Source organism: Typopeltis vanoorti, chromosome 1, assembly GCF_054136105.1.
Source record: "Typopeltis vanoorti isolate ZY-2024b chromosome 1, IOZ_Tvanoo_1.0, whole genome shotgun sequence".
In the NCBI taxonomy this organism is placed as follows: domain Eukaryota; kingdom Metazoa; phylum Arthropoda; class Arachnida; order Uropygi; family Thelyphonidae; genus Typopeltis; species Typopeltis vanoorti.
In genome coordinates, this window is record NC_143549.1 from 187,473,925 (window position 1) to 187,498,894 (window position 24,970).

At 36.6% G+C, this 24,970-nt stretch overlaps 1 protein-coding gene across 1 annotated transcript in view; it reads left to right on the plus strand.

The window, feature by feature from the left end:
• The window catches only part of LOC150110710 (carboxyl-terminal PDZ ligand of neuronal nitric oxide synthase protein-like), a 228,857-nt gene that overhangs the window by 162,438 nt on the left and 41,449 nt on the right, over positions 1-24,970 (plus strand). Inside the window, exons 7-8 of the mRNA XM_090405893.1 lie at positions 2,101-2,255; positions 13,527-13,739. Coding sequence (XP_090262019.1) covers positions 2,101-2,255; positions 13,527-13,739 — 368 coding nt within the window. The remainder of the gene's footprint in view (positions 1-2,100; positions 2,256-13,526; positions 13,740-24,970) is intronic.

Here is a 24,970-nt window from a genome sequence, read left to right on the forward strand (position 1 = left end):
TATGTCTTTTATTTGTGCTCTTTTCCGATCTAGTTGTGGAGAGCCCCAATTTGAGCTTTTGGCATTTAGATCTTCCTAAAAGGATCATTGTATCTGACATTGTTTGACTTAGTTGCTTAATTAGTTCTGTATTGATATCTATGTTATCTGGGTGATATGCATTGACTATTGTAATAATGCGTTTTGGTAGAAATATCTTGACTGCTTGAGCCTCTGTTTACTATTTATATTGCAGTTTGTAGTTGATACGATTTCTTTATATTTAATGTGTTTGATCTGTAAGAGTATAGCTAGACCTCTGCCAGAACGATCTGATCTGTCTTTCCTTAATGTTGAATAGCCTTTGATTTGAAGCTTCAGATTTTCATTTAGTTTCGTTTCTTGTAAGCATGCAATGTGGATGTTATTTTTTTGTATAAAATGTTCTTAAACTCTTCCATCTTTTTTTGAGTGCCGTTGATGTTTAGCTGAAGTATATTGAGAGTCCTCTTAGCATATTTCTCATCAAGATTCTGGACTGCAACTCTCGATGTGTCGGCTGCCCTGGACGTGGTAGCATGTTTCTGATCAGAACAGACACTCTTCATAGAATTGGGTGTGCCAGAGCCCCATTTGCCAGCAAGTTTCAGGGAGTTCTCTCCAGGATTCAATGTAACAATACAAGTGAGGGAAAAAAAAAAGGTGTTAGTAGGATTAAACAAAAGAAAACTTTGATAAGATACCAAACCAGAAAGTGGAGAGGAGGGGGGAAGTAGGATTAGGCAGGAAGAAAGTTTTTCCTGCTACCATATTGGAGCTTCACCCTACAAAGCAATCCCTTACTTCTTGCCACTTCAGCCTTGCACATGGGCAAATACCTCAGACATGTGGTTGGACTTCTGCAAGGCTTGATGTTTGATATCAGAGAAAAAAAAAATCAGATATCAGCCATTTTTAGTCACTAAAAATGCATCAAACTTTAGTCTCTTTTAGCTTTTATAATTATTACCTTTAGTGTCTGTAATCTTTTATCTTCTTCTTCTTTCTATCCAGGTTCTAGGCCAAGTGGCCTGTTCCAGACTCAGTCCATCTTCTTCTTGGTTGGCCCTTGTTCCTCTAGGCTTATATGTTAAGATATTTTTTGGTAATCTTTCCCTTTACATTCTTGCTATATGATCTAGCCAGTTTTTCCTTATATTTAATCATTGAGTCTGTTATGGAATTAATTTTAAGAATTTTAATTATTTCACTATTTCTTTTTTTATCTAATAGGGTTAGTTTTTCTGTTTTTCTAAGGAATTTCATTTCTCCTGCCTGAATTCTCTATATATATATCTCTTTCTTTGAAGGTCCATATCTCACTTCCAAATAATAGTGTAGGTTTGGCTATTGTTTTGTAGACTCTAAGTCTTGTGTGTTTCTGTACGTAGTTAAGTTTAAATGTTCTGTTAATTAATCCAGTGATTTTTATAAAGTTTCTCATCTTAAAATCAATATCTATTTCATTTATGTAAGATAGTTTACAGCCTAAGTATTTAAAATTATTAACTTGTTTAATTATTTTATTATTTATTACTATTTTACTTCTGACAGGGTTATTTCCATAAAAAGCCATGACTTTAATTTTCTCTGTTGACATTTCTAGGCCATATTGTTGTATAATATTATTTAAGTTATAGATTGCCTTTTGCGGTTCGTCTTCAGTCCTTCCAAAGATGATCTGATCATCGTCAAAGAGCAGTGTGTTTATTTTTGTATATCGATTAATTTGGAAGCCACATGTATTAACTTCTTTCCATTTTTTGATAATATTGTCCACATATATGTTAAATAATATGGGTGATAAAGGACAGCCTTGCTGGACTCCTCTATTTATTGGTTTCCAAGTAGATATGGTATCATTTTGCTTTATTGCTGTTTCATTATTATGGTATATGTTCAATAGAGCATTGTATAGTTTGTTTTGGAATGTGATATTCCTTTAGAGTTTTCCATAGTTGACATTTATCTTAAATATTTTAAATGTTATTAAAAATAAAAAAGGCTGGTATTAGCACTTATTATTTATTAAGTGATACTTGCTGTCATAAATTATTAGGTTTTATTATTCTTCAATTTCAGGACGAATGCAGAATGATGGTGTATCTGAGTCACATAGCTGTGTTACTCAAACAGAAGATCTCCTGAATACAAGTAATCAAGAACCAATTGAACGACCAAATAAACTTGAACCACTAGCCCCACCATTGAGTGAGAGATCTTTGAGGAGCTCTGAGGTATTGTTTCAAGTTTATTTACACTTTGATATTTGGATATCAGAGTTAAAAGAAGCATAGGAAATTTAAGATTTATGAATTGTTTCATATGTGATTTGAAGAACACATAACCACAGTAAAAGATAAATTCATTTGATTAATTAAAAATTCATTAACAAATGTTTCATTTTGTGTCACAAAACAAATCATAAATTTGAATCTGATAGATTCAGATGAAAATGAAGAGTAAGAAAGTGAAGATTGTGAGTTTGCTGTCTTGATATGATAGGACAGAATTGAGAAGAACCACGATTACCAATCAGTCAATGAGACAATTGTGCAGGAGGAATGGTATGCAGTGTATAGATGTGTGGAGTGAATTTGATGGATGTAAGAATCTTTATATGCCTGACGAACTACACTTAAATGGTTGTGGAGTTAGATGCTTGGAGAAAGTGTTGTTCAGTGAGAGGCTGGAAGTGCAAAAACCACCTTTGGGACAAATGAGTGTGAGTGCAGGAATGATTGTGAAGAGCTGGGTGCAGTTTCCCAGGTTTCAAATCTGAATGGGCAGGTAATGACATTATATAAGGGTTACTGTGGACACAAGGGAATGTCAAAATGCATGTACACAAAAGCTCGAAGTATCAGAAATAAAGGTGAGGAGTTTAAAGCATTGATCAGCTCAACTTGGCTAAAAATTATTCAAATCAGCAAGACCTAGTTGTCAGAGAATGATGTAGTTACAAAGATAGAATGTAATGTATATTGTATTTTCAGAGAAGATAGAAGAAATAGGACAGAAGAAGGGGTATTATTAATGATAGTTGAAGAACTTCAATCAACAAAAATAGAAGTTAAGGAAGTTGAAAGCCAAATGGCTATTTTTCTGGCATCCTTAATAATAATTAAGGGGATTCAAATCCCTTGTTGTTCAACTGCCAGTAAGCAAAACTCTAAGATCGAGAATTACGAATCTATGAGTTTCATATATACCAAAAAACTATCGGCAAATCCAAGTGTAAATGACTACTTGGTAGTACAACACCAAGGCAACTCGAAGCAAAGGTGGAGCAAGCTCCCTCACTATCCTTGATATTTTTTCATAATGTAAAAACACAGCCCCTAGGGGATGTAATACTGTAATTACATTATGAGGAGAGGTTATTAGGGATGCCAGAAAAATAGTCGTTTGACTTTCAATTTATGTTATAATATACAAACACACCTTTATGGCATTCGTATAGTAAAGGTATGTAAGTTCTTTTCACTTAAACCTTGTTATCTTCCAGGTCTACCTACTCACTGATGAGACCTCAAAAAAGGTTGAAACCGGTCTGGGTAGTGACCTCTCCTCATAATGTAATTACAGTATTACATCCCCTTTTTTTTTTTTATTATTATTATTATGTTGTGCTACACAAGGTTGATCAACCTATAGTACATTAGTACAGGTATCCCTTGCTTAACGCGGGATTTGATTAATGCAGTGAAATTAATTGCAACAATCCCTTTATATATGTTAGAGTTTTAATTAACGCGCCTTTAAATTTACCACTCTCATGAAAGTCGTGAGCATGATTTTAAACTGAGGATGCAATGGTTGTGATGTGTTTATGCCAGGAGAGGTTTGATGCGAGGGTAATTCCAAGAAGAGAAATCTCAAACCGTTTGGAAATTTGTGTATCGTCAAAAAGGATACTGGGAAAAAATGGTTCTTTTTTATGGGAAATAGTACAGGACTGGTTTTATTAGCATTGAAATTGATGAGGTTATCCGAATCCCATTGTAGGATTGCTTGGAGATCAGAATTGAGGGGTGGTAGTGGTGATTGATGTTCTGTAGGTTGAGGTGAGTTGTGTAGGGTAAGGTTTATCAAATGAAAGCGAGGAGTGCAGTGTGCTGTCATCTGCAAAACTGTGTATTGGGTTTGAGGTCAACTGAAGTAGGCCGTTGATATAAAGCAGGAAGAGGGTTGGTGAAGAACAGAACCTTGTGGAACCCCAGCATTAATTGAATAGTGAGAGGATAGGAAGCCATCACACACACACACACACACACACACACACACACACACACACACACACACACACACACACACACAGTGTGCATCCATCAGAAAGCTGGCAATCCAACCAACTACAGTAGTAGTCCTCGGTCAGACCGAATGATAGTAGTTTGTTTAGTAAGCCTTTGTGCCAGATCCAGTCAAAGGCTTTGGAGATATCAAGTGCAACCACTTGAGATTCGGCAAACTTCTCCAAGGCATTTGTCCAGAGATCGGTGACATATATGAGCAGATCTCCTGTTGATTGGCAGCAACAGAATCCATACTGGCAGTCATTTATTAGGTGGGTGTCTTCAAGGTAGTGTAGGAGCTGGGAATTGATGATTTTTTCCATTACTTTTGAGAGGACTGAGGTAAGCAAGATGGAGCGGTAGTTGGATGGCAGTGACTTGTCACCCTTTTTGGGGATGGGCTGAATATAGGCCAATTTCCAATTTGTGGGATAGATTCCAGTGGAGTAAGAGAGTATATATAGGCGACATAGGATAGGAGTCAGTTCTGGTGCGTAAACTTTCAGGACAATTGGGGGAATGCATCAGGGCCACGAGATTTTTTTGTGTCTAATTTGGACAGTATTTTTCTGATCTTCTCATCATGGCAAAAGGATATAGGGACATTGTATGCTGGGTGTCTGGAATGGTTGGGGGACATTTACTATGGTCACTTATGCATGCATTGGAAGCAAAGTGTGAAGCTAGAAGATTGGCTTTTTCTGTGGGTGATGATGCAATAGAGCCATCTGGGTATGATATGGTCAGGAATAGTGTTGGGCAGAATTTATGGCCAATTGTTTTTGCCAGAGAGAGACCAAAAGACTCGGCTGCCATTTGGACAGACTGCTAGTTTCCTACTTTTTTGCTCTTTCGAACTCTGTTTTGGAAACATTGATTGTATTTTTGCATCTCTTTCAGGCTTCGGTATAAGCTCTAAAGGAGGATGAAGGTTTTGATTTCAGCCGGTTATGGTATGTCTGGTGTTTCATCTGTACAGCCTTGGCACATCTTTTGGAGAACCAGGGTTTTGTTAGGGAATGGCAGTTCAGAGTGCTGTGTGAAATGTATCTTTCCATGCTGGTGAGGATTACTTTGGTAATAAGTTCAGTGCATATGTTTGGGTTGGAAGGCCAGAAGCAATAGTCCAACCATGGGGGAATGTGATATAGAAGTTGTGGAGGCTGTCCCACTTGGCACTGTTATAATGCTAAAGTAGTCTTGTATGGGAGTGTCTGTGTAAGCATTGTTGCATGGGGGAGGAGATGAGCACTAGATTTTGGTCTGAATTACCCAGGGGCTCACTACTTTCACTGTGTATTTGGAAGGGTCATTGGTTAGGAAGAGATCTAGGGTGTTTGGGAAGTGGTTTGGATTATCTGGTATTCTGGTTGGCATCTGAACAAGTTGTGTAAGGTTGTTAGTGATGGCAAATGTTTCGGCATCTCTGCATGCAATATCTGTACAACTGGAACAGGAAAGCGAGCTAGCGTTGTGGACATTAAAATCTCCTAGGAGGATAATTTCACTGTTGGGGAAGTGGGATTGGAGGAGGTCAATTTTTAAGGAGAGGAAATTAGAGCTCAGAGTGGTAGGTTGTGTTGAGGGGGGGGGGGGCACGATAGAGACAGCAAATGAATTTGACTGAGTGGAGAAGGGATATTTTCAACCAAAGAAGGTCAGAGTTGTGTGATTCTAGGTTGGGTGCTGTCTGGCAAAGTATGTCAGAGTGGATGTATGTGCAGACACCACCCTTGAGATGAAAGTTGTTAAAGAGTGAGTAGTTTGGAAGGTTGAGATAAATAGTGCTGGGCGGAGGTTAGATTTGAGTTTCTGCCAGAAAGAGTAGGAGGGGTTTGGTAGCCTGAAGGTGGTAGTGGACACTAATAAGGTTGGAGTTAAGTCCACGGATGTTGGTGAAGTGGATATGTAGGGTTTTGTGAGCCATACATTTGACTGCAAGGGTCTTGCACATTTCCTATGCAGTGCCTACATACTGGTTTCCATGGTGGCTGCTAGTGGCATCACTTGGTTTTTGCACCAGTCTATTTATTTTTTCTTTGATGTAATAGGACTTTAACTTTTTCTGTGAATAAGTATTTATGTTTGAAAAATACTACTATGAAGTAACTTAGTATTATTCCCTAGGATTTCATAGCCATCCTCATCTCCATATTCTTCTTTTCTTTTAATTTCATCATCATTTAGTGTATTTAAAGCTCCGTGTTTTAAGATTTTGAAGATACCTACTTTTTGTTGAGGATGATTGGAACGAGCTTGTCTGTAGGTACTTGCTTGTATTCTAATGATAATCCTCCATCGATATTTTTGTTGATATGTCTAGGAATGGTAATTTTCTGTCCTTTTTTACTTCTAATGTGAATTTGATTTTTGGATGGAGATGATTCAGGAAATATAAAAATATCTTCAAGGTCTTTATGGAGCTTTAAAAATAGAGCTTTCAATATACTAAAAATGATGAAATTAAAAGAAAAGAACTTCAAATCCTGTGTAATCAGTTCCTCTAAAATGGGTACTAAAGAAACTTTTTTTTGATTTGTTGATGAACCATCCTGTTATAACCCCTGAAATTAATTAAAATAGTATGATATCCGTATCATATGTTGGTAATGCCTTCAAGAAAAAAAGCCCAAATATTAAAATTACTTAACATTAGAATGGTCTTCAAACCAGTTAACACCTTGCAAAATTTCCTACATTCTCCTAAAAACAAAGTTTCATTTGATAAACATCCTGGAGTTTACAAGATTCCATGTTCTTGTGAAAAGATGTATATAGGTCAATCCGGAAAAAGTTTTGAAATCCATGAAAAAAAACAAACATATAAGTGATGTTCAAAACAAAAGAGAAGAAAACAGTGGACTCGTAACACACATTCTCAAAGAACATCACACATAAATTGGTAAGCATCCTACATGCCTTACTTAGAAGAGAATTACTTCGACAGATTGTTCAAGGAAACTTCTGAGGTCATTCACTCAAAATATACTAAATAGAAAACCAAGGATTATAATTATATGTATCATTCAAGACCTCTTCTATGCCATCAATCATAAACAGAGTTTACACAACAATATAGAGACTGCACGTAACATTCCTAATGATACGCTTGATTAAACTAGCATTCCACTTCTTTCAATTTACAGAAATATTGGCTGTTGAGAAATGTTTTAATTTTTTTATTGGTTTTTTTAAATAACCTCCTGAAGATGCTGCCAACCATATAACATGTCGAGGAAATACATCTAGTGTTAATAAAAAAAAATGTCTATGAGATAAAACTGTCTTAATTATTCATACAAATCTACTCATAGTGAATTACCTACAAATGATATAGAGAGTCTAATCACATGAATTTAGTCTAATTCATGTTTATGCTAATTGTCCCGAAAGGATAAAGTTCCTTGTGATGATTTTTCAAGAATAAATTTGATTGTAGAATGTAGTTTATTGACTTTCTGTTCAAAGACTAATAGCAATGTTATTAGCATAATGGATCTAGAGGGTAAGCTTTGTATTATGAAGACTGAAATTTTTTCCAAATGCTTTAGACAATAGTTTGCAAGAATTAGGAGTAAACGAGAATCCATGCTATTTATTTATAAAGTTTAAATGTCAGCTCAGAAATTGCAAATGTGCATTCTAGAATGAAATTTACTCTTGAGAAAAGAATCACAAGGAACTTTATCTTGTCTAGATTGTTCATCTTAAAAGTGAAACGGACAGCTCTCTCTTTCAGTTCATCATCATCATCCACCTTTGAATGGATGTTATTATTATTATTATTATTATTATTATTATTACCCAAGACCCTATGGAGTCAAAGACTCATCTAGGAGGTCCTTTTATCAAACACACAGCTCATCATACCGTGCTTTAAACACACTCAAATTCTCTGCAGACACCACACTCTCAGGCAAGGCATTCCAATTATTCACAATTCTGCATGAAAAAAACCTGCTTCTCACTCCCCTACTCACACCCTCCTTATACAGCTTCCAGAGATGATCCCTGATCTCCCACTATTTTCTGTAGAACCTCTCCAGCATTGATCCTGTAACCTATAACAACCCCTTATTAACTTGTAGGTCTCTATCATATCTCCCCTCCTCCTCCTGTCCACCAGACTCTGCAAGTTGCATCTTCTCAATCTCTCCACATACTCGACATTCCAGAGGCCAGAAACTACCTTAGTCAGCCACCTCTGGACCCTCTCCAACATCTCTTCATCCTTCTGCAAACCAGGTGACCAAATTTGGGCACAGTAGTCCATGTGTGTAAGAATGGAACAAGAATCTCCTTACTTCTGCAAGTCAGTGTCCTCCGCATCATTTCCCAGAAGCCTTTGTGTTGTCTTCACAATCCCAGCCATGTGTCCCCTAAATTTCAGATCCTTATAAATCATCACTCCGAGATCTCTTATTTCCTCCACCTCTGACAATATATCCTCACCAAGAATTCTGCATCCCATTTTTGTTTTCCAAATCTTACATTTTGCAACATTGAACTCACATCCCCATTCCCAATCACTCAATTTATTCAAGTCTTCTTGTAAGCCCACAACATCCTCTCTACTCTTCATGGTTTGTCCTAACTTTGCATTATCTGCAAACAACTAAATATCTCCATCCAAATCTTCACCAATATCATTAATATACAAGTCAAACAATAATGGTCCTAAAACAGACCCCTGAGGCACACCACTAGTGACTTTCTTTTTCCTGGATATCACTCCCCCATACACAACTTGTTGATACCTATCAGATAGCCAGTCTCCAATCCAATACACTAATCTCATATCTAACCCCGTCCGCTCTAGTTTGATTATCAACTTATCATGTTGTAATCTATCAAAAGCCTTTGCAAAATATAAGTATATTACTGTGTATCCTTCTCCTCTGTCCAAGGAAGTAGTCACCTTATTGTAATAAGTAAGTAGATTACTAAACATGACCTACCTTTAGCAAATCCATGCTGTCCATCAAATATAATACCATTGTTGTCAACCCAATTCTGGATTCTAGTTCTCACAAGTTTCTCCAACAACTTAACCACAACACCTGACACACAGATAGGCTTATAGTTTGATGCTTGAATTCTGTCACCTCCTTTATGAAGTGGCATAATCTTGTCCTCTTTCCACTCCTTAGGAACTTGACCCAGTGCAAGACTCGTATTAAAAAAATATGTCAAGGCCTGCGTCATCTCCCCGGCACATTCCTTCAGAATACATGGTGATATATTATCAAGTCCCACAGCCTTATTTACATCTAGTTTGCTCAACTCCCCATACACCTTTTGCTCACTTACAGTCAGTCTCTCCTCCCCATCATCAACTGCTCATTAAGTATCTCCACCACACCTTCCGCAACAGCTGTCTTTATACGATTTTCTCCAATCAGTCTCATCTTTCCATAATCATTCTTTCTTTTGCTGGCTATTGAAAGAACTCCTTAGGATTATTTTTGGCTTCATTAACTAACTATTGTTCATGCCTCACTTTAGCCATCCTCACCAACCAAGTCACCTCCTTGCCCTGGTCTTTGTAATCCTCATGGAATTGGTTATTTCCACTTCTCTTATGCTGCCTCCATGATGCCCTTTTTCTCTGTATCGCATGCTTAATATCTTTATTCATCCATTTCACACCTACCTTATTTAACCTTCTTAACCTTGGAATACATTTAGACATTGCATCTACTACATTGTTTTGAAAATTCCCCAAGTTGCATTGATTTCTTTTCCAGCTAACTCCTCATTCCATGCTACCTGCAAGCTGTCTCCTGAACTCTTCATTATCACCCCACCCCCTCTCCCATGTAGTTCCACATATATAGCCTTTTCTCACCGAGGTCCTCACAATGCTGGCAACCACCCAGGTAATCACCTCATGGCCACTCTCAGCAATCGGTGGGTGATTTGAAACCTCATTTAAATTTTTAATCCTTTATCCAAGTGTAAGCAAACAAGGTTTGCACCTGAAGTATCTTCAGTAGGACTGAGGCACCTCGTGGTAAAGGTGCACCAAGCTCTCATCACTCCTTGTCTTAGTATCTCCCATAACAAAGCACATCTCCTTGCGAACATGTATAATGCTTTGCATTAAGGGAAGGGCCACTACTCAGACCGGTTTCGACCTTTATTGAGGTCTCGTTAGTGGGAGCTAGACCCAGAGGTGGTGATACTAAGGTGGAAGCAATGGAGAAGTCATATTTACCTATACGAGTTGCCAAAAGGTGTCTCACCTTATTATTAAATTACTCTGGATTTAGAGAAAGGTGATAAGGTGAGACACTTTTTGGCAACTCATATTGGGCGCAAACTTTGTTTGCTTACACTTGGATAAAGGATTAAACTAAATTTATTATAGTCTAACCAAGTGGTAAAAAACTTCCAACATCTTTCTCTAAATCCAGAGTAATTTAATAATTAAGGTGAGACAACTTTTGGCAATTCGTATAGGTAAATATGACTTCTCCATTGCTTCCACCTTAGTATCACCACCTCTGGGTCTGGCTCCCACTGATAATACCTCAATAAAGGTCAAAACTGGTCTGTGTAGTGTCTGCAATTATACATGTCTGCAAGGAGATATGCTTTGCATTATGGGAGATACTAAGACAAGGAGTGATGTGAGCTTGGTCTACCTTTACCATGAGTTGCCTCAGTCTTGAAGATACTTCAGGCGCAAACTTTGTTTGCTTACACTTGGATAAAGGATTAAACTAAATTTATTATAGTCTAACTAAGTGGGAAAAAACTTCCAACACCTCATTTATAATTACATCCTCTGATGAGATTACCAAATCCAAGACCCTCAATCCTTGCGTACCCTCTGTTACATACTGTCTGAGGTAGTTATCCCTCAAAAACTAAAGAAACTCATTTTCTTTACTTCCAGTTGGTATCTCATCATTCCAGTCTATATTGCCATAATAATGAAGTTTAACGAAAAGCTTTATTTGGTGGTATTTATGCTGTTGTTGTTGTTGCCTTTATTTATAAAGGTAGCGCTAATAATTTGTAATTCTTCTTTAAGAGCTTGTTTCATTAGAGCTAATTGTTATAGCCCTGTTTTTGAGGGTATTATTGACTTCAATTTTTTTATGAAGGGTGATGATAAGAGTTAACATGTATATATTGGCCGGTATTTTTAGGCTTTGGTAGACAGTGAAGGGTAAACTGCCTGAGAGAAGGCGTGTGACCAGTGTATCGAGGAATGGAAGTGAGTAGATTTTCAGTTTCAGTAGTAAATTGTATGGGTTCATATTGTTTGTTCAGATGACTGAGGAAGGTGTATCTAAGCCAGACTGTTGGTTTTAAAGAAAGGAATCCACTTTGCTGAAAAGCTTCCATATAAAAGTTAGCAGTTGGTGTGATGGAGTGGTGAGCCCGTGGCTGTACCTTCTTTTTTGTAGGTAAAAATTATTTTGCTACACAAAGTAACCAGATTGTGGTACGTGGGCAAATAGAGCCATAATATCGTGTGGAAATTAAATTTGTTCTGTAAGAGAAGAATTGTGTCATTGATTGGGACATTTGTGTTAATGATAGAAAATGAATCAATTAGTCTCTGATGACAGCACTTATCAACTTGTGAACTATAATCCAACTAACAGGATGAAGAAGAAAACTGTAAATTACTTAAATCTGTCACTTCTTGGCCATCAGACACCATCCTAATTAATACCTAATCAAGAAATTAGCATTAGCACCCAAGGAGTTAGTAGGTTATTCCTCCTAGTATATAAAGACCACACAACACTTCATAAACAAAATTAAAAACATAATGCTCAGCAAAGATAATGTATTAGTCAGTTTTGATGTTTCTGTCCTTTTCACATATGTCCCAATCAGTGACACAGTTCTTCTCTTACATAACAAATCCCCCCCGTGCAATATTATGGCTTTCTTTGCTTTCCTACCACATTCTGAATACTTCGTGTGGCAAAATAATTATGTGTGAGCTTGTTGCTACTCTCTAGCTTAATGTATCTCTTAATGATTTGCAACCAGACAGATAATAATAATAATAGCATGACTCTTACATTAATCTAGTAAGTTGTTTTTTTTTCCACCAGAGGTCATGACAGTAGTGTTAACAGGTGACCAAATCACTGTGACTTTAGCATACTATGTAGATTGCAGTGTAGTTTTTTTTCTTTGTATATATCTGTATAAGGCTGACCACCTTATCCTGTAAACGGAGTGAGGTCCGATGATCAATGGACCCTCGACACCGCAAGGTAAAAGAGGGTATAAGGAAGAAGAAGGTTATATCTGTATATTCCAGATGATAACCTTCATACGAAGGTTGAAATGCTGGTGATTATTTTGGTTTATATTAAAATGAAGGTTTAGTATAACACAGTAGTGGTTTTCATAATTTTTTAACAATGAATGCTGATTACTCTGTAACTATGAAGGAAAGGTTAATATCTAGAAATCTACTTGGAGTTTTGTTTTGGAACATACAGTGCTGGAAATTGGGCAACCGGTATTTATTGTTTTTAAATTTTTGGCAGCGATTCAAGTTTTTTCATGTTTGTGCCATTCCTGGCATAAATACATAGTCCTCTGGAACCAGTAAAAAAAAGTTGTCCTTCCTAGATAAAATATTACGTATGTTTATCTTTTGTTGTCATAAACAATATTTTGATCTTAATTTTTGGAAGGGGTAGAGATTTGTTATTTTTAATGTTAAAATAATATAAATTTGCATATTAGAAAGTAACTTTACTAAGCGCCTCCTTAGCTCAATTGGAAGAACGACGGTACATTGTGCCCTTCGATTGGAAAACCTGAGTTTGATTCCTGTCATAATGGGAGGAATCTTTATATGGACGTTTTCAATTGAAGGTGAGTTAGCCGATCTCATACAGAAGTAGCAGGATTTTTTCTCCTGGAAACTCGGGTTTTTTCATCCCACATAGACAAATCGGTGCTTCAGAACAATTTACAGACAAGAAATACTTGTGGTGGTGGTGGTGGGTGGTAGATGGCGCTGATGTAGTTGATTGGTAGTAGAGGTTCAGTAGTGGTGGAGACGGAGAGTTGTACAGTTGGTGTCCTCCCACGATGAGTCTTCGGACTCCTTGGAGGTGTCACGAATAATAATAATAATAACAGAGGTTACATTCTAAGTTTTTTTTTTTAAATATTTTGATTAATAATGAAATTCTTTATTAGTTAATTTTTTTTTTTTACTTATAGATTGGAGAGACATACACATCACCACTAAGTGAACCTTTGCCACTGACAGGAGCAATATTACCAGAAGGGACACCTTTAAGTATATATCATCAACTACAGTTATTAAGGCATCAACTAGAGCAACAAAACCAACAGACTCAAGCTGCTGTTGCACAGGTGCAATTGTTAAAAGATCAGTTATCTGCCGAGAGTGCTGCACGTTTAGAAGCACAAGTAAATATAGTTTTTGATTTGATAAACTGTTTGAATTTAAGTTTCTAACATATTGCAAGTATTATAATTTTTAATGTATCCTGTTTTAAAAAAAGCATTCTTGATTAACAGTTTTAACCATATATCCAGGGTGTTGTTCTTGATATGATGTAAAATCTTCATAATTTTAATGGATCACACCTCACAGTTTAATTGTACATATTTTTGCTTCAATTTTCTGCCTTGCTTTATTCACCATAAATGCGATATTTTTTTTCAGCTGAAAAATGTTATCACTGAAAAAAAAAATAATGTGGATAGACCTTGTCAGTATGAATTGAATTCTGTCATTGTTGATTCAATGGAAAATCTGCTTGCTTTTCACACCTGTATTTGGACAAATACCATTCAAAAGTTTAGAAACTTAATGATTGCATTGTATCATTTGATCTAATTGATTCCACATGGTGTATTCTACGTTGTTGGAAATTTCATCAAAGAACTTGCTGCAATTAATATCACTTTTATTAAGTTCGTATCTCGTGTGTTGGATCCTTTCTCTAACAAGCGCCAGTGAAGTGCGTAGATAAATTTTTTTAGCTGATATAGAGTTGATATGACCTCTGACTATAAGGAACTTAGGAATGATGGAGAATTCCCTGCAACGTTTAAAGAACGTTAAGTGGTTCAAAAGTTTGGCCTTTCTACATTTTTCTCTTTCCATGCACCGAACTTTGTGTTTCATTAAACTATTTAAATTATACATTTTTGGTCGTTTTATAATAGAAATACAATTTTATTAATACAGACTAGTATTTTACAATAAAAACATTTATTCAAACCTACCAGTTTCGCCAGCAAACTGTCTGGCTTTTTCAAGGCATTACGAAGATATGAAAGTTAGTAAATGCAAATTAAAAGGAACATAAAAAACGTTGTAAACCAAACTAGTATCTATGGTTTCGCATGACAGAGATGACTTATTGTTCTTATTCATTATCACGCATGTGTGTTTGTTGTAGACTTGTAATGTGATTACTGGCTAGCTGTAGTTCAGATTGATTGAGAGAGAGAGAGGATCAAGTTTTTCAACGAACTGTTTAGAATTACACCCTGATTTCTGTTGAGGTTTCCACCGGTTATTAGTACTATTGTGGCTTCCTTAAATACACGATGCCTGTAGTTGTCATTGAGATATGGCATGGAGCTGTTTTGCCAATCTATCGTGTGGTTAGACATGCAGAAATGATGTGCTAAGCCGGAAGAGATGCTTTTGTTGTGGTTTACATCACCAACATGTTCTTTTTGTCTAATTTCTAAACTTCGTGAAGTTTGTCCGATGTAGGCAATACCACAGGAGCAGGGAATGTAATATACTCCTGGATATTTGTAGAACGGAACTTTATCTTTTGGAGATCCTAAAACTTGTCTGATGTTGGTGGTTGGTTTGAAGACCACTCTGATGTTGTGGGCTCTTAGTATTCTTGCTATTTGATAAGAAATTGACTTGATGAAAGGTATCACTACAGTAGAAATGTGCTGACGGTGGAATTCTTCTTGTCTGAAAAAAAAAAAAAAAAAAAAAAAAAAAAATTATTTAAGCAATCACCAGTAATTATCATTATATGTAAATATCAGTCTGCCATACTGAACAACTCAGTTTTTACAAAGTAAAAATTCTACATAAAATAAACGTTTCCAAACAAAGTTATCTCTAAGCCCCAAAATATATGTTTGCTGACACAATAAGTTTTTATAGTGTTCTTTAGTTTGTCAAAAGAGATTAAAAATATGCTGTTACTAAAAGAAAGTCAGTGTATGACTTACACTGTCTTTCTAAGTAAACGCTATCTTACATCAGTGGAATCTTAAACTAGAAAATATTTATCGAAAAGTAGTAACAGATATAATAAATTAAGTAAATTATCTTCACCAGTGAAATCCCTTCTTGAAATGTAAACAAACTGTTTTTCTTATATATTAAATTAGAATGTATCAGAATTTCCAAGTTTATATTACATAATCCATATAAGGTAACCACGGTATTCCAATGATATATTCATGGTATTTCAATGATACACTTTGTATCCATGTTTTGATTGAAATCTCAACATGCCATGCCTACTAGAGTTTTTCTCTCTAGAGACTTTCTCCATTCATAGTCACTTTATGAGATGTTTATCAGATCCTCTGCTATTGTAACTTAGGTTACATTAGACAGACTAGAAGGTCTGCAGAAATTATGAGCAGAGCACTTAAATTATATCATATTTCTTTGTTGGTAAGTTGGACCTTGCTAACCATGCTTTTGTTTCGTAGCTACAGAATAAAGTGAACTTACATGAAGTAACGCCACTGTAACTGCTGTACAGTGCTTATGTTATTATTATAATATAATATCTCCATGGAGTCTTTGTGGCAGACCAACACTAACGTTTATACACAAAAAACCTTGTTGTTTTAAGGATACTTGCGACATAAGACTGAATGATATAATCACGTAATCACAAGAAAGATATTTATTTAACCAAATATTGTTAGTATTCTAGCTTGTATATTTTTTTAAACTGTTCTTGTAATACCACCGACGATGGTCTGCTATTTCCAGACCGAAATATTTGGTTAAATAAATATCTTTCTTGTGATTACGTGATTATATCATTCACACAAAAAACCTATCATACCTCTCCCTTAGTGCATTTACTTTCAGGGCACTCACAACTACAGCAATCCCTCGATTAATGCATCTAATGCGTTCTTTAAAACAGGTGCATTAATCGAAATTGCACTAATCGAATATAATAACATATGGGAAAATGTATAATTCATTCCTCAGATTTCTTTTTTGACCCTTAATTTTTTTTATACAAGAATTAAGGTATGTCTCAGGGCCTAGTTAAAAGAAAACCATGAAGCTGAAAGACAATAAAACATATTCAGAATATAAATTTATTATTATGCTTCTTAAGAAAGAATTGAGCTAGCGTAGTTTGGCAGGCATTCTGTTTATTTTTTTTTCATACAACTGATGGTATGGCCCTATTGCCTCTTCTGCAAATTTTACTGGTTCTCTCTTCACCAGGGTCAGTCTCTAAGCATTGCTGCTTAAAAACTTTGATTGTACGAAAACTATTTTCAAATTGTTTCTGTGAAACCTCTTTGGGCTTGTCAATGATTAAATTTTCTTCATATTCTTCTCGCTGTGCATCTAAATTTAGCAGGTCAGAATCACTCAACTTCTCAGAATGAGATTTAATTAACTTAGATTCATTTGAAAAGCCTGTTAAAGATACCAAGCAATTTTAAACCTGGTTTTACTCCATTTTTCCCAAGTAAGCAAACAGACAAAAATGTCAAGTTTGTGCCTGCAAGTGATGCAAGACTAGCTGATCCTACAGGTAGTGCAAGACCAAGGCAACTCGTGGTAGAGGTGGAACAAGCTCCGATCACTAATCTTAATATTTACCCTTAATGCCAAAACACATCTCCAAGAAGGGGATGTATGATGTTTTGTATTAAAGGCAAGGGGCCACTACCCAGACCGGTTTCGACCTTTATTGAGGTCTCATCAGTGGAAGCTAGGCTAGAAATACCAAGATTTAGTAATACAGAGCTTGTAAGTATTTTACCAAAACGAGTTATAAGGTGTTTTAACCTTATTAAATAAAAATCTCAGGAGGAGATCTAAATGTAGAAAGTATTTTGGTCTTGCACTACCTGTAGGATCAGCTAGTCTTGCATCACTTGCAGGCGCAAACTTGACATTTTTGTCTGTTTGCTTACTTGGGAAAAATGGAGTAAAACCAGGTTTAAAATTGCTTGATATCTTTAACATAATTATACCCAAGGTAAAAATACTTTCAACATTTAGATCTCCTCCTGAGAATTTTATTTAATAAGGTTAAAACACCTTATGGTAACTCATTTTGGTAAAATACTTACAAGCTCTGTATTACTAAATCTTGGTATTTCTAGCCTAGCTCCCACTGATGAGACCTCAATAAAGGTCGAAACCGGTCCCAGTAGTGGCCCCTTGCCTTTAATACAAAACATCATACATCCCCTTCTTGGAGATGTGTTTTGGCATTAAGGGTAAATATTAAGATTAGTGATCGGAGCTTGTTCCACCTCTACCACAAGTTGCCTTGGTCTTGCACTACCTGTAGGATCAGCTAGTCTTGCATCACTTGCAGGCGCAAACTTGACATTTTTGTCTGTTTGCTTACTTGGGAAAAATGGAGTAAAACCAGGTTTAAAATTGCTTGGTATCTTTAACATAATTATACCCAAGGTAAAAATACTTTCTACATTTGAAAAGCCTCTAAAATCATTTGCACACTGTTTCCAAACGGCTTGCATATTGCTAGCAGTAATTTTATTCGACTTTGCGACTTTATAACCAGGCTGAGATTTCTCCGATTTGGCTAGAAAAGTCATGGAAGGCATTTACTTCCAAAAAAAAAGGCCAGCTTCATCGACATTAAATATTTGTTGATCACAATAGTCCCCTTCTTACACAATTTTCTTCAAAATCTCTCCATATCTCCTTATCCGCACTTGCAGCTTCGCCTGTGATTAGAACATTATTTAAGCTATTTCTCTTTTTGAAACGCTCAAATCACCCAGCACTAACATGGAATTCTTCTTCTTTTCCATCATTGATAGCCCTTTCTTTCCAGGTTACAAAGAGACAATGCTTTTGATTTAATAAGGCCAGTGTTTAGTGGGATCAACTTGAAGCAGCCTTACCTTTCTCTTTGTATTCAGCAGTTGATTCACCCATTTTTGTGTTCTTGTCCTATCTTTGCTCTGGACTTGCCTTGTTCATTTTTCTTTATCATTTCAAGGTTTTCTTCCAATCAGATTACTTTTCGAATCATTTTCACACTTCTATTTTTTGCTCACTAATTCTTTTACTCATGATTAAAGTTTAGGAAAATAATTTAAAATTGTTTTCCTTACTTTTTTATTTTAAATTATTTTCCTAATGCTAAATGCTATGTAAAGCAGACCACATATATTTTGGCCGTAAATTTGGAACATAGTGTACATGGAAATAATGTAGTATGCCATTAAAAAATAACATTTGTAAAATATTTCAAATTGGTAACTAAATTATTTCATCCTGGTGAGTGATTTTTTAAAATAGTTAGCCATAAAAAATTTTGTATAGATCAAAAATTTTTAAAATCTGTAACATTTATTTTTAAGATATAAATTTTATAGGCGCACTAATCGAATTTGGGTATCGAAAAAAAATGATGCACTAATTGAAAATGCATTAATCAAGGGATTGCTGTACTTCTTGCAAATCCATTCTACTCATTCACGACTCTTCATGCAAAAAAATCTAGTTCACACACCCTTACTAACCACACTCTTACACAACGTCCACGAATGACTCTTACTTCTGTGACTATTTGTCATGTATTGAAAAATTTCCTTTGCATCAATTTTATAAAAACCTGTTTAATATCTTATAAGTTTTATCATGTCTCCTCTTCTCTTGTAATCCATACACCCTCAACCTATCCTCATAGGGTGTATTCCACAGACCTGTCAGTGTATGACTTACACTGTCTTTCTAAGCAAACACCAGCTTGCTCAATCATCTCTACAACCTCCTGATCCCCAAAAACCCAGTTATCCAATTCTGTGCACAGCATTCAAGATGCAGCCAAATCATATTCTTATAAAGAGGGTTAATAACTTCTCTATCTTTACTCTAACCAAGTGAAAAAATAAACTTTCAACATCTATCTTTACTTATTAGTGTGTTTTTCAACATCCTAGTAATCCTTGAGCTATTTTACCAACTTTTGCAGTATGCCCTCTGAACTTCACCATTATTCCCAAGTCTCTAGCCTTATGAATTTCCTACATCCAATATTATCAGTGTGATACACAGTATGCAAGCTTTTTAAATTATTATTATTATCTGAGACCTCCAGGGAGTCAAGGAGGGAGGCTATAAACCACCCAAACCAGCTGTCATACTCTCCCTTAAATTCATTTGCACTAGATGCACTCATTACCACTAAAGGCAAACTATGCCACTCACCCACTGCTCTGTGAGAGAAAAACCTAGCTTACGAGCTAGGTTTTTCTCTCAGGGCCTTTCTCCCTTTCTTGACTGTGAACAAATTTAACTTCTGTGGATGACTGTCTCTCCCCACCTTCCTTATAACAAAATATTTCATCAGACAATATCCTATAACATCCATTATAGACCTCTATCATATTGCCCCTCTTTCTCCTGTTAACTACAGTCTGCAATCCATATGCTCGCAATCTCTCCTTATAATCTAAATCCCATTATTATTATTATTATTATTATTATTATTACAGGCAACTCCAAAGAGTCCTTAGACTCTTCGAGAGAGAGAGAGAGAGAGGCCCTAAACATCATGTCAAGAACTATCCAACATTTGCACAGTATCTATCATGCTTTGCTTTGAACTTATTCACAGTCATTGCACCCACAACAGACTCTGACAATCTATTCCACTCATTCACCATTCTCCAAGCAAAAACCTAGTTGTAACGTCTTTGCTAACTACACTCTTACTCAGTTTCCATGGATGGCCCCTAGTTCTCCCACCAACACATCTGTTCTGAAATATTTCCTCTGAATTAATCTTGTAAAAACCCCCCTCAGTAATTTGTATGTCTCAATCATATCACCCCTTTTCTGCCTATCTACCAGTTTCTGTAACCCACAAATCTTCAACCTGTTCTCATAAGGTTCTTTCCATAAACCTGTTACCATCGTGGTCACTCGCCTCTTGGATCCTCTCCACCTCCTCTTCATCACCAAGAAACCTTGGCCCAGACCTATGTGCAGTAATTCAAGATGAGGTCTTATCAAGGCTCGATTAAGAGGAACAACCTGCTTGTCTCTGCTCATCAAATAACCAATTGATCTAATGAGCTGCTTTAGTCACTTTCGCTGTGTGCCCCCTAAACTTTAACTCCTTGTCTGCTAACACTCCCAGGTTTGAAGGTTGCCTTAATATTGTATTTATATAGCGTTAGAAATTTTTTCTGATATGCCCCTAATTCTTGTAATCTTTTTTGCTGTTAATGGTATTTTTGTGGAGGATCTTATGAACTGTTTTTTTATTGTAGCCATTTTTTACAAACATTTTGCTAATAATTTCATATTCTTTGTTCAGCGCCTGCTGATTGAAGCAAATTGTTAGGGCTCTGTGTTTGAGGATGCTTTTGATCCCTAATTTTTGTGTTGGATGGTGGTATGAATTTTTATGTATATATTGGCCTGTGTGTGTGTGTAGTTTGCAGTAGACCATGAAGGAGAGACAGCCTGAGTGAAGACGTGTAACAAGTGTGTCTAGAAAAGAGAGAGAGTTTTTGTTTTCAATCCTGATGGTGAATTGGATACATTTTGTTGTTTGTTCAGGTAGCTTAGGAATGTATTTAATGTTTTGTGGCCATGGGGCCAAATGGCAAAAATATCATCAACATATGAGCCAGACTGGGCTTTAGACTTGCTGAATCTAGAACTCATTGCTCAGTCTTTCATGTAAAAGTTAGCTGTGGGGTTAAAGTGGTGAGCCCATAGCCGTACCCTCTTTTTGTAGTAAAAATTTTTTTGCCACAGGAAATAACCAGAACGAAGTATATGGGCAAAGAGGGCCATGATATTGGGTGGAAATATGTTCTATATGAGAAGAATAATATCATTGATCAGGACATTAGTGAAAAAGGGCAGTTATGTCAAAGCTGACTAATAAATCTTTGTCATTGAATGTGATGTTTCTAATTTTGTTTATGAAGTGTTGTGTTATGTAGAAGGGGAAAATTAACTACCAACTCCATGAATGTAGCCACTAGTTTCTTGGCTAAGTGAATAGCTGTCGATTCCTTCAACTATTGGTTATAGTGGTGTGTTGTTTTGTGCATTTTTGGCAGGCCATAAATTCTTGGAGTGTGGACATAATGCAGTAATAGTTTAACTGTTTTCTCTGTCCATGTGATCTAAATTAATTCTGACATGATTATTCTGTTTTCTTTTTGATGCAATTTATAGGGTTGTAATTAACCATTTGGTATGTGTTTGTGGCTGGTACCATACATTACGAGCATATCAGAAAAAATATAACACTACATAAATACAATATTAAGGCAACCTTCAAACTTTCTGCAAAATTAAGAAATTTACTCAGCTCATCCAAAGATCCTTTTCCATATCTTGCCCACCCAGAGGTTTACAAAATTCATTGCACCTGTAACCTGCCTTACATAGGGGAAACAGGGTGCATCATCCCAATAAGAAAAGATGAATATAAATGCCACATTAAATGCCTCCACTATGGTAAAACAGGCCTGTCAGACCACGCACTTCAAACATCTCACAGAATTAACTGGAAAGTCTCTACACTCCACTAGAACCTGGTTTGAAATAAAGTCCAAAGAAGCCTGTGATATACTGAAACATCATCCAAATCTAAACAAAAATGGTGGGTTAAATTCCAAGAATCTGAAGAACCCATCTTCAACCCATATAGCATCCTGAACAACCCCAAACAGAAGAGAATCTTTATTATCGTAACACCTCCAGGGGAGTCCAAACACTCATCGAGGGAGAGTGTGCCAACAGCATCGAATGATTGATCCCTTCCAACTACTAACCACGCTCAAACTTGCTTAACTTTTTGCTGAGCCATTAGTAGCAGAGGCTCTACCAATCGACCAACCTTATATCTTAATATGAGAAGACGTTAGAAATTGTTTAATGTAGTTCTGCTATAATTTTTTTCTTTAAATCATCAGTATATTATTATACTGATATGTATGAAAAGTTTATTTTATTTTGTGAATTAATTTTTAATTTTGTATATATTTTGTTTAGTAATATTATTTTTTTATTTAAAGTGTTTTTCCAGAGGTCAGGCTAGATTAACAAAGCATTTAGATTCATCTTACTTTTTTGAAGTGTCATTTTTAGCTTGTATCCTGTACATATGTGTTTTCCTGATGAAGATGACCTCAATACAGAGGTTGAAATGTGGATTATTTTCTTAATTATAAGTAAAGTAATTATTTCAACACTTGTTTTTTTTTTTGTCTCTATAAATTCTTCGCTATAAATGCTGACCACCATGTAACCCAAAGCATATTTTTCCCATTCCTCCCTTGATGATCTAGTTTCCCTGACTCTCTGAATTAAGTCACATACTAATAAGTAAATTTTCCAGACTCTTGATTCCAAATGAATTCAGTGCGTACTGCCCCTCTTATACAAGTCTTTTCTACTATCAAACACATACCATACATCTAAAAACTTGCATCCATTTCTTCTACACAGCCTGCACATGGAATCATTTGCTATCATTGCCCTCCTTCTTAACTTCAGTACTGTCGTATCTGGGTAGCAAACCTACAATTTTTACTCTCTTACATTTCTTTCTTGCTTCTTCCAACAGACCTTTCACATCCTCTCTCATACTTTATTTGTTGCTGCTTAAATTATTAGTATCTACCAGAACTACATCTGTTTTACTTTTCTTTTCTGTTTTTAAATTATGTTTGTCATATCTTTAATTTTTGCATACCTCAAGGGCTCACTTTAGTGAGTACGGGCATGGCAAACCCGAGGTACCAGATGCTGGAACCATGCCTTACTTCATGTAATATACATCTGTTATATTATTTTGTAGACTGGTCCTTCCTCTTCTTTCTTTGCTTCTTTCTCCTCTCCTTACTCCTTCCCCCTAATGCTATTAGAGTATTCGAGGGCTAGGGGTGAGTCTTTCCTATCTTGCTAAGTCATTTCGTCTTATGCCGCCACTGAAGGAGGCAAGCTAGCCTCAATAGGGGCAGGTCCAAAGACCGGATAAATGGCGAGGGTTGATGTCAGGAAGGGCATCCGGTCGTAAAATTTCAATGCCAGCTCAAACTATGATATGAGTTAAAGAGAAAATGATATACGGGCTAGGGCGTATCCCTTAAGCGACGTGCAGCCACATCACCCTACAGCTGCGAGAAGTGAACGAGGGCTACCGCATCAAGGGCAGGTGTGGTTAAAGAAGCGAGCCCAGCAGGTGGAGAGGATGTTGCAAGTGGTAACACTGAATGTTGGAAGCATGACTGGAAGGGGAAGAGAGGTGGCAGACATGATGAGGAAGAGGAAGTTGGACATTTTATGTGTGCAGGAGACAAGGTGGAAGGGGGGGGAAAGGCAAAGGAACTGGGAGATGGATATAAATTGTTCTACTCTGGAGCGAATAACGAGGGAAGAAATGGTGTAGGAATTGTGGTGTGTGTGGCAGAATGAAGGGCGAAGTACTGGAAGTGGGTAGAAGGAACGACAGGATCATGCGAATGAAATTGGGTCTTGGAGAAGAGTGGGTGGTCGTATTATGTGTATATGCCCCGCAAGTTGGTTGTACAGCAAAGGAGAAAGATGAGTTCTGGAACGTGTTAGATGAAGAAATGAGGGAACTGGAAGAAAATGAGATGGTGATGTTCGGAGGAGACTTGAATGGACACATAGGGAGACAGAATAGAGACTGTGAAGGGGGGGGGGCATGGTGGCCACGGAGTGGGAATGATGAACTAGGAAGGAGAGAGGGTTGTGGACTTTGCAGTAGCGTTTGATCTGGCAATTGTGAACTCGTTTTTCTACAAGAGGGAAGAATATTTGATAACATTTAGGAGTGGTAACAACAGTTCACAAATTGACTACATTTTGACTAGAAGAAAACATTTTAAGGTTGTGACAAATTGTAAAGTTGTGCTACTTGATCTGTTGACAAATTCCAACAGATCAAGTTGGAATAAAGTCTGCGCACAGCAACACCGACTGCTGTGCGCAGACTTTAAAATAAGATCGAAGATAAGAACCTCTGGATGCCATGGGATGAAGACAATTAAGTGGTTTCACTTAAAAGAGGAGAGTGTGAGGAATCGTTTTAGGGAGAATGTGTTAGAGAGGATTTCAGATGGACTGGAAAGTGTACAAGATTGGTGGAAACAATCTTGTACAAGATTGGTGGAAACATAATTCAAAAGTAATCCTGAGCTGTGTAATCTAGGTGCTTGGTGAGACATCTGGAAAGATTAGAGAGCAGAAGGAGGGTTGGTGGTGGAATAATAATGTACAAGTGGCAGTGACAGCTAAGAGGAAGGCAAAGCAGAAGTGGGATGAGTCAAGAGTGGAAGAGGACAGAGAGAGAAAGCAAGAAGCCAAGAGAGTTGTGGCACAGGCGAAGGCCATGGCATATCAAGAT